Here is a 10,488-nt window from a genome sequence, read left to right as displayed (position 1 = left end):
CCTTCTAAGGGGGATCACCAACACTAAGATGTGAATGTCATGTGTGTTTACTGCTGTCAACATAGTAAAGCATTCATCTCTAACTCTGTGAATGAGACCTTCATTCACGCCTCAAAGAGAGCCCCCTCCCACCCAAATACACTGTTGAATTATAACCTTTGACTCTACTTGCCTCTTATGTTTGTTTTTTTACAATGTGTCTAATCCTTTAACGGCCCAACCGTCACAGCACAGAGACTCTGGATCTGTCGTTCAGTTGTGTTAAATTTAAGTCTTTTTGAGCCTTTTCAGTGTTCTCAGTGATGTGTGTGTGTGTGCGTGTGTGTGTGTGTGTGTGTGTGTGTGTGTGTGTGTGTGTGTGTGTGTTTGTAAGTGGAAAAAAGAGACTTGTTGTTTTATCTGACACTCCATTTCTTGTTGTTTCTTCATGCAGTCTACGTCGGTTATGTTAAATTAATGTAAGTTGTTCACCCATGTATTTTTATTCAATTAAATTGTAATACCCTTACATATTTAAACATGAACTTATTCTCTTGGTTTGTCGTCAGCAGAGGAAGCTGTGAGCTGTAGACCTGCTTCAAAAAAGAGAGAGCTGGGTTTACAAATGTCATAAAGGCAACATATCAACTATGTAAACTGAGGGGGGGAAATCATCATTTTAAGAACAAAAAAGATCACTCTGATTTTATGGCAGGAGCGCGTTTAACATTCTGTACCTCTTCCTTTAACAACAGTCCGTAAACCTTGACAGACTTCTGGGAGGGGAATGCTGTCCCGTTCTTGTCTGATATCAGATTCTGGCTGATCAGCAGTCCTTACTCTTCTGTCATAGTTTTTGTTTCATTGCTCCAGATGTTTGTTTGGGTTGTTTTTTGGGTTTTTATTTTTAATATTTGGTGAAAGTTCTGCTGGCAGGCCAGTACAGCACCTGCAGTCTTGCAGCAGTATGCGGTTTAGCATCATCCTGCTAAAATATGCAAGTATGGGAAAATATCTTCCTCTCTTTCATCCAGAGGATGCAGCATTTCACGTTTCAGTTTGTGATGACATTTTAAATGTGCATTGTTCCCCTGAATCATCTTCACATGCAGCGTCTTCTTTGCACGATAGAGCTTTAACCTTTGTGGATGGCACGGTGCTCACAGATAATGATTCATGGATGTTTCTGAGCCCATGCTGTGATCTCCATGAGAGAATAAGGCCTGTTTTTATCCCAAGTTTCTCCAGATTCTCTGAATCTTTTGGTGATATTATGTGCTGTGAATGGTGAGATAGTAAAGTCTTCACAATTTTATGTTCAGGAAGATTATTAGAAAATAATTTTGCAATTTGTAGACTGGAGAATCGCCTCTCTAAGATGCTTTATTTTATATACCTGATCATCTTTTATTACTGACCTGTTGCCAATTAGCACAATTAGTTGCAAAATGTTCCTTCAGCTGTTTCTCTTTAGGACCACTGACTCTTCTAGCCTTTTGTTGCCCCTGTCCCAATTTTTTTGCGATGCATCGCTGCCATCAAATTCTCATTGAGCTCATATTTTATAAAATAGGCACAATTTAAACATTTCATATGTTTGTTTTTTCTATTCTGTTGTTAACTGAGATTGAGATTTGGAGATCATTGCATTCTGTTTTTATTTACATTTTACACAGCATCCCAACTTTTTTGGAATTGGATTTGTATGACAACCTGTATATGTTTGCACATAAAACACAACACGGTTATGGTGATGCCACACACAAGAAGCCAGACCACCACGCGCGCCAGGTAATGCCTCCATAATGTAGATTTATTAGAATATTCAGAGTAGTGCTATAACATCTCATTCACTCGAGCTTTCTGTCAGTCTGTAGTTGTTGTTGACGCGTTGGTCCGTGAGACAGGCGCTCTGCAATGAAATGGATCTGTAAAGCAAAAAACCAAAAACAAAGCCTACCTAATATTTATATTACTAATTACAGAATTTACAGTCACAAAACTTTATGGGGCAGTTCAAATAAATGCACAGGTTTCTCACTGACATAATAAAAATATTAAATACTTTTTTTTTCTTCCTCAGAAACCAGTGAGTTTCATCAAAATGCAATAGAGGTGATTTACAAGCAACTCTCGCAAGCTAAAAAAAAAAAAAAAGGAAAGAAGAAACAAAATCTGAGTATTAATGCGGATACAGTACAAAACTCCATCTCTCAGTGTATTGCCAGATTACCCCACATGTCACCTATGGGAGAGAAACGTATGACTCGTAAGCCTGCTAAAGACCCTAACCCGGACTGCGACCTGCTGTACAAACTCATTTGTTCGCTTCAGTCCGGTCAGAGACGTCAGATATAATCAGGCTACAATCTGCTTTATTCCGAACAAAGAACGGGGGAGGAAGTAGCAGCATATGAACTAAAAATGGAGTCGAAACACCTTAAAGTCTCCAACTCTTTGCCTTGCAAAAGTCTGACAAACTGTTTGATAGATAAAGGCATGATGGGACGGCGAGAGTGTGGGATTCTGGAGGACTTGATACAGTAAAGAAGGAGGGGGGAGCGTGAGGTGAACTGGGGATGTCTGGTCTAGACCCGGCAGGTCTAATTGGATTTTTGGGTGCCCCTGCTCTGCTTGGCAAAGAGATTTAGGGGGGAACCTATTCCAACTGGTGAAAGCCTGTGTGTCGGGGGGGCTTAGAGGAAGTTGTGCTTGAGGGTGAAAGTTTGCTTCCCCAGCAGATTTCGGAGTGTGATGTTTAGATTTCTGCTTTAAACTCGTACCTGACCGCCATACTCATCAGAGCTGCTGCCATGCACCACCGAGTTTGCTGCAGTGCAGTGAGTGTGGGAATGTAGGTGCACCAGACAGACCGAAAAGACGATGCAAATATGGACAGTTTAAGGGCCTGTATAGTTTACCGTTATTAAGTAAAGTATTTCTCTTTGTTTTATCGGAGAGTGAGAGTGGAGTCATTGCAGGAAAGGGAGGAAACTGCCCGTGTCAAGGTAGGTTTTACAGGTACAGTGTGGACTGTTGCATAATATTTTTGGACGGCAGATGGTGAGCAGACCTGTGATTTTATTTTCTGAGTCGGTAAGAGAAGAACTGAGAACCTTGCTGGACCGCAGCAGACTACAGCAACGGATTCAGTGTTTTAATGGGCAAGTCTTGTCTCTCTCCACAAAGGCTAGAAACTCCTCTCGCTTACAGTTTGTTTCTCATTTGTCTTGCTCTGTTCTTCAGAACAGATTCGTCTTGATGGTGGGATTGGGTTTTCTGTGGAAAGAGGACAGAACTCCGGCAAAGGGCCCGGTCATACTGTCCGCTGGCTGCCAGGCCTTCAGAATCTCCTGAGTCTGGGCAGCGGGCTGCGCCACGGCCGGGTTGGAGGGCCCCAGACTGGACCAGCTGGGAGGCTTCAGCCCCTGGAGAACCGGAGAGCTGGAGGTGTTGGTGTAGCTGCTGTTGGCAGGAGCCGGACTGGGGCTCAGACTGGCAGGGCTCCCCAAGTTTCCATTGGCTGAGCCCGGCAGGGAGGCCGTGCTGTCAGGTGTGGGGCTACAGGTGGACTCTTTAGACTCATCATCATCTGATGAAGATCTTGGCTCCCCGCCCTTTTTCCCTCCAGAGCTGTTGTTGCTGCTGCTGCCTGTGGTGCCAGCAGAGCTGTTGGCTTTGGCGTTGGCTGCACGCTCCTGCTTACGGAACTTGGCACGTCTGTTCTGAAACCACACCTGACAGAAACACACATACACAGGTGAAGACGGGGCATTAGGCGGATACACAGTTTTATTTGTTATATAAGTGTCAGACGTCCTGACTTTCACTTCATTTCAGTCGTGCTGAAGATTTAAAAGCCTGATGGCACACCTGTACTCGGGCCTCGGTCAGGTCTATCTTCAGCGCCAGCTCCTCCCGGGTGTAGATGTCCGGGTAGTGCGTCTCTGCGAACACGCGCTCCAGCTCCTTCAGCTGGGAGCTGGTGAACGTGGTCCTGATGCGCCGCTGCTTCCTCTTCTCGTTCAGGCCAGATGGGTCCGAGAAGAACTTGTAAGGGACTGAAAGGGAATAATTGTTTCCGTTTAATAAAATTTTTTTTTTTTAATAGGGCTAAACTAGCGCGTAAAACTGCGGAGGCCGAGCACTGAGTCGCAGAGGCCACGAAACATTTCACGCCTCATCTCGCCGCATTTTTTTTCATTTAACTTAAAAAAAAAAAAAAAAAAAATTTTATATATATATATATATATATATATATATATATATATATATATATATATATATATATATATATAATTTTTTTATTTTTTATTTTTTTACGTTTATTTTTGTTTTGTAAAAAAGTTTTGGGAAATTTTCTGTTCTTAAAATAGTTATTAAAAATAAATAAAAAATAGCTCTTGTAAGGTTACTGAATAAGGAGGATTAATTGATTAATTGGTTTTAAACCCATCCGTAGCTGACATCTGGCCACACCAACCCGGACTCCGGGAGGCTGTACAATCGGTTGATTTATAATAAAATGTTTAGTGGGAAAAATCCATTAACTGTTTGTTTATTCTCTTTTTTTAAAAAACTTATTAATACCCATTTTTAAGTGTTAACCATTCTTCCTTACTGAAAAAAAATAAATCAAAATCACCTTGTTATAAGCTTAAATAAGCCGGGTTATTGGATTAATTTATACAGAGTTTTGCCACAAAAATAATTCGCCGTCTAAGATTGTTAATGCAAACAGAAACTATAAGATTCTCCAGCACTTTAGTCAGTTAAAATCCACAGACACTGCGGAACAACAAACATTAATTACTTGTTTAAATAATGATATAATTATCCCCGCTAAAAATAAAGAATGATTCGCCTTTTCTATTGTTGTTATTATTATTATTATTATTATTATTATTATTATTATTATTTCATCATCATCTCCTTCATAAGCATGATATTTAATTAGTCATTTCCACTAAAATAAAGATAGTTTGGAAAAAGGCCTCGGGTTTAAAATTTGTGTCATATAAAAAAGTTAAATATGATCATATATTTCGCCCTTCTCTTGCCGATCTTTTGGTGTCTTAATGAAATCTTGCGGAGACCTTGAAACGGGAACACAAGGAGAGGTTCCTGTACCTGAGGAGTAAGGTGTGGGCTGGTGCTCTCGCAGGGCTCCCAGCGTGCAGCTGGTCGTGCTGAGGGGAGTGCAGCCAGGGTTGGAGAAAGGGCCGCTCCGGATCGGGTTGTACTGGAAGGAGCTGGCCTGACTGCAGGAGCTGAAGTCCGCGTAGGCCGACGCTTCCATGGCTGCCATGCAGGAGTCATAGGAGTTCAGGTATGAGTAATCCATCTTATACATGGAGGTCAGCCGGCGCAGACACCGGTCTGTGAAGAAGTGCGCTGGAAACTCGGGACAGGGCGGCTTCAGTCGGGTCTGAGGCTGCTGTTAGTTTCTGGGATTGCTGTGAGCCGTTTAAACCAGTCAGAGTTGGACTTTTTTCTCCAGAATCTCCTGACGCGGTTGGTTTGTTTCTCCAGGCTTTTGTGGGCTTTAAGGTTTGTATGTCACCGTCACGCGGCTGGTAAGTAATCCAGATGTTTTCTCTGCAGCTCCGCTCTCTCTCCCTACTCTCCCCTCTCTCTGTCCGTCTCTTCGGCTCCCCTCCCTGGACTGAGGTTCGCTCTGCGCTCGCGCTCCGTTTGACAGCGCGCAGCGGCTCGCGCGCTGTTTATAATAAACTTGGCAGAGCGCGAGACAATAGCGAAGGCGGTGGTCTTGTTTCCATGACAATGCCACCAGTGAGCGAGCACGGACACGGACAGCCCCCCTCCCCTCTGCTCCCCTCCCACCGCTCTCTGCACCGCCCACGCGGCCCACAGCATCGCGAGCTAGCAGGTGTCAGCGGAGTTAAATCGCGCGCGTCTAAAAAGAATTACAGCGCGCTATAACGCGCGTGCATCCTTAATCGGACGTTTGTGATTCCGGTGAGTTCAGAGTTTTTCTTTCAGCCGTAATGTGACCAAAACCGAACGTCTCTGTTTCAGAGTTTTACTGACGCGACACTACAATCAGTGTTTACGTCATAGTAATGGCCTACCTGTCGCCTGGGCGAACACAGGTGTTACTAATGAAATTAATGTAGGTGCTTAGCTTAATTCATTCCAGCTGTTTGAATGAAAAATTCAGCTGGTGAATAAAGTTTACAGGTGGAAATTATTTGAACAACTAAATGAATACATTTTTATTCATTTTTTACTCCTAGCTATACTTTGAAGCCACTCGCTCTGAAAAAACTTGGACCTTACAGAATATGCATGATCGCTTTGGAAACCTTGTCTGTGATTTTTATTTATTTATTTATTTATTTAGGATGGGTCTTCTAGGAACTAAAGTAAAGCACGAATGTAGCCAAACAACACATCAGGCCTACAAGCTTGGAAACATTTTATTTTTAAAACATGAATACAAAGAAGCTAATTTTATAAAGAAAATGTGCGCCGTGCTTGAGAAACACACCCTCGGGATAGACATCCTCGCTGTTCTGGGAGGTTCTAGTGAAGCGTTTTTTGCGATATTAAGACATATGTGACGACTTTAAGCCATAACGGTCTGCTTAATATCGTCACAGGCGACTGAAATATGCACAAACAGATTCACCCCCCAAATAATAATAATAATAATACTACTAATAATAATAATAATGCTCCATAACCGGTCAATAGTGTCCCTGCGAGCTCCTGGAACCATCCGCGGCTCAGCCACAGAAGTCTTTATGTGAGGGGAAACGTCCAGATGTGACGGTGATTGGTGAGATTAAAAGCTTTGATTTGATTCCGATCACTTTTACGGAGATGTCACCAGAGTGAGCGTCAGTTTGATGTATAGGACTAGAGAGGGAGCTGGCTGCGGAGACAACCGAGCAACCACGACAGGCTAACCATAAACGCATTGAAGCTTCATAAATTGGTTTAAGTTTATTGTTCGGTGTCATACAATGTGATAAGTCATATCCCACACGGCCCCCATTACACAGACACACGCGCGCACAAACGGGGAGGCTTTGAAACCGGCAGGCAGGCAGACGCGCGCGCGCTCCACGTAGCTGCCAAATGTGCATGGTGCCATTTTTAAAAAGAGGGGGTTTCTCGCTGCTTTTCGTGAAATTAACACGTATTTCATTAGTTCTAGCAAATAATAAAATCCACAAACCAAAATTAGGTTTTGCGTGTACGCGAGGAATTAATTAAGTTTGGCCTGCGTGCACGCATAAAAATGTCTCAACGTGCGCGCCCTGCCTTCCTTTGACCACAGGCTGCACACGCTGCAGCTGCTCCTGATGATGATGCTGTTGATGCTCCTTAATGACATTAACCCGCTGCACACGCGCGCATGCGCGCATTCGCCTCTCCGCGTTCGCTTAAACTACAAATAAGCGACAATAATCAGATTTGTTTACGGTGTTTATCGTGTGATGGAGTTCGAGGCGGGGCGGCGCGCGGGGCTAGTTGTGTTCAGATGCTAGATGCTGCCTGAACATCACAGATGAGGCCCGCACGAGACAAACAAGTCTGAGGCCGCTGATTTGTCATTACAGGGACCCAAATCTTTTTTCTTTTTTTGTTTAATACGATTTTATTTTATTTACGATTTTTTTTCTAGGAATTGTTAAACTCAAAGACTTATCAAAATCACCGATTTAATGCACATTTGAAAATATTTGGGGCATCGCCGTCACAAAGTATCGTTACGCATTCGTTACAGCTCAGTGCAGCTGGTACACGAAGGTCTTTTTGACTTCAGGAGAAAGACTTTACACATGATATTAATAAAGAAAAAAAGTTAATTATGGACCACTTCATTTATTGCTTCGTGTGTGCGTCACAACACTTTATACGATTTTCAAATCCTTAAACAAAATCACAGCGAACCTCCTTAACGCGTGAACTAACAGGGATAACCTGCATCAACCCTTATAACATTTAAGGCACTTAAATAAATACAGCCCTACATTGTGTGAGTTTTTCTTTCCTCTGTTGGATTTCCACATTAACCGGTCAGCTCCCAGGCCTTCCATTTGTTGTATGTCCGCTTTTCTCTTTGCTGGGTTCAGAGGTGAGTTTACCGAGAAACTTAAACAGTTTCAAAGTTAAACTCTCCAGGGTCGTTTCTGCCTTCCAAAAAAAAAAAAAGCGCAGCCAGGAACGACCCTAGCTCTCCCGCTTTTAAACCATTTAAACTTTAATCCCTTCAAAGAAGGGACCGGTCTCTTCCAGGCCGCTAATCCGCCCTATAGTGCTCCGGCGCAGGGGGAGACTTCTCTGCTGCGAAGGCTTTAACTTTGGACTTTTACATTCATGGGGCGATTTTTAGGAAACAGTTACGGGGAGCTTTGGCATTCATGGCGTCTGAGTCAACAGAGGGGGCACACAATGGTCCCCTAGAGGCTCCTGAGAGCCCCCGAGAGAGGAACCCCGACTATAAGGATTATAGGCCCGTGGGTTATTAGGGAAAAGCGAATGAAGGCCCGTAGCGTGCTGTCTGTTTGTGAGCAGAGTATGACTGACTCCTTTCAGCGACTGATTGGTAACATTATCTGGTAATAAACATTCAAATTACCGATGATAAAACTGTAAATGACAGCTCTGCAAAATAAAATAGAATTAAATAGAATTGAATTTATTGCTGAAGCTGAAGCTATCATTTTTAATGCGCTAACCTCGAAGTCTATAATAATAATAATAATAATAATAATAATAATAATAATAATAATAAAATCGTAATAATTGTATTTCAAGGTTTCATGGGAGAAGTTTTAAAGCCCAACCCAATCACTTCATGTTCTCAGTGAGGGACTTACTGAGGTCACAAAATGACCCAGAGCGCATTAACCTGCATGTTTTCTTTTGTTTTGCTTGCTTCTTCTTCTTTCTTTCTTTTTTTTTTTTAAATTCAGGCCACATTAATTGTCCTGTCTGCCCGCTAAAGGGGGATGATCCGCAGAGAGATTAAATTCTCGGCGTTTCTTTTTTCTGCTCCCGTCTTTCCTGCTGCTCTAATTCCTTGTGATGGTCTTCCTGCCCTAACGACACCGACTGGAGCTCTGCAGGGCTGCATGCAGATTGGCCTTAACGAAGAGGGCGGTCGGAAACTCGTGTGTGCGCCTTGTTGGCGGTGATGGCGCACGGATGAAAAGGGCGGCCTGTGTGATGGATGGATGGATAGTCTTGAAGGAGAGATGGAGAGGTGTGTGGGTAGAGACGGGGGGAGAAGGGGTCAGTGAAGGATGGGACAGCGGCGACACTGGCGTGATGAAAAGCCACCCGGGAGGCCCAGTCCGGTTTCTGTCTCTGTGACAGGCGGCGGGTCTGATATCCAAGCGAGGCTGTCAGTCAGAGAGGGAGACTGCCAGGTCCATCCATCCATCACCGAAGCTCAAAGAAGAACATGTCCCATGTGCTCAAAGCAGTTTTCTTGCTCCAGACTCAGGCAGCTATTGATTCGCAGGTCTGGATATTAACTTCCTCTTTGTCGAGCTCTGAAAAAGAGCTGTAATGCTCGAATAAAAGCAGAGATTACACTATTTCATCGACTTAACTGAAGTCAGTGCCAAGGTCCAGAGTACAATAAATATTACACTACATGATGTGAGCATAGCTACATCCAGCTGATGGCTGTGCACCAAGAGAAATGCTTTTTTAGGCAGGCGATAACCCTCCTTCACTGCCTGGTTTAGGGTGACCAGGTGCCCGTCTTTAAGTTTTACTGCACGGCATTTTTAGTCCTCCTCCTCCTGCAGGACATGCGGTTTTCTAAAGTCTGGATTTTACCCCGAACTATCAGAAAGAAAAAAAAGAGCCAACTGGCCACTAGAGTTTTTCCGTTTCCCCCCCTTTGTTTTAGCTTGTTATCTTCATTGTCAAGATATTTCTTTATCTTTATTTTGCAAAGTAGAAAATTTGGTGAGAATGAAGCAGCATGCATGTGATAACTGGCTAAAAATGACTGAAATTGTCAGATATGAGTCAAATACGTTCTGCCAATCTATGGCTGCATCCCCACTGAAACCCAGGATATACAGGAGTATATAAAACCATTACATGATACCATGAGAGCAAACTTCAGCTTCTTTTTCTATTCTTCTTGTTTTTACTTAGCAAGAGAGTTGGTAAACGGGTCCCACATTTAGTTTGTTGGGATCTGGTCACGCTGACCTGATTTAATGTGAAATTACACGCGGATTAATGTAATCGTTTCAACAAATATTCACAATTCTGCTTTTAAAGGAATGTGTTGCAGTAAATCGTTGTTTTTAATATGAACACTTATCTGTAAAAATTTACAGATAAATTTACAGTGATTTATGTAACTGATAATCAATCAATCAGTGCATTGTTTTGCCTTTGGTAAAGAGTACTTCTAGGATTTTCAGGATTCGTGATTATTGTTATTTACTTTTGTATTTTTCCCCCATTTGCTCATAATGTGACTGTGTAGTCAAAACGGCCGAGCAGCTG

At 42.9% G+C, this 10,488-nt stretch overlaps 1 protein-coding gene across 1 annotated transcript; it reads right to left on the bottom strand.

Annotated features, from left to right (window-relative positions):
• Nucleotides 1–2,126: 2,126 nt before the first annotated feature.
• On the bottom strand, nucleotides 2,127–5,780 carry phox2a (paired like homeobox 2A). The gene is made up of 3 exons (XM_026192461.1): nucleotides 5,110–5,780; nucleotides 3,853–4,040; nucleotides 2,127–3,716 (listed from the first exon to the last, which is right to left on the bottom strand). The coding sequence occupies exons 1-3, from the start codon at nucleotides 5,330–5,332 to the stop codon at nucleotides 3,222–3,224; spliced, it is 906 nt and encodes a 301-aa protein (XP_026048246.1). The 5' UTR covers nucleotides 5,333–5,780; the 3' UTR covers nucleotides 2,127–3,221.
• Between the last annotated feature and the right edge of the window lie 4,708 nt (nucleotides 5,781–10,488).

This window comes from Astatotilapia calliptera, chromosome 14, assembly GCF_900246225.1.
Source record: "Astatotilapia calliptera chromosome 14, fAstCal1.2, whole genome shotgun sequence".
Taxonomy (NCBI): Eukaryota; Metazoa; Chordata; class Actinopteri; order Cichliformes; family Cichlidae; genus Astatotilapia; species Astatotilapia calliptera.
This window is presented reverse-complemented; position numbering and strand designations above follow the sequence as displayed.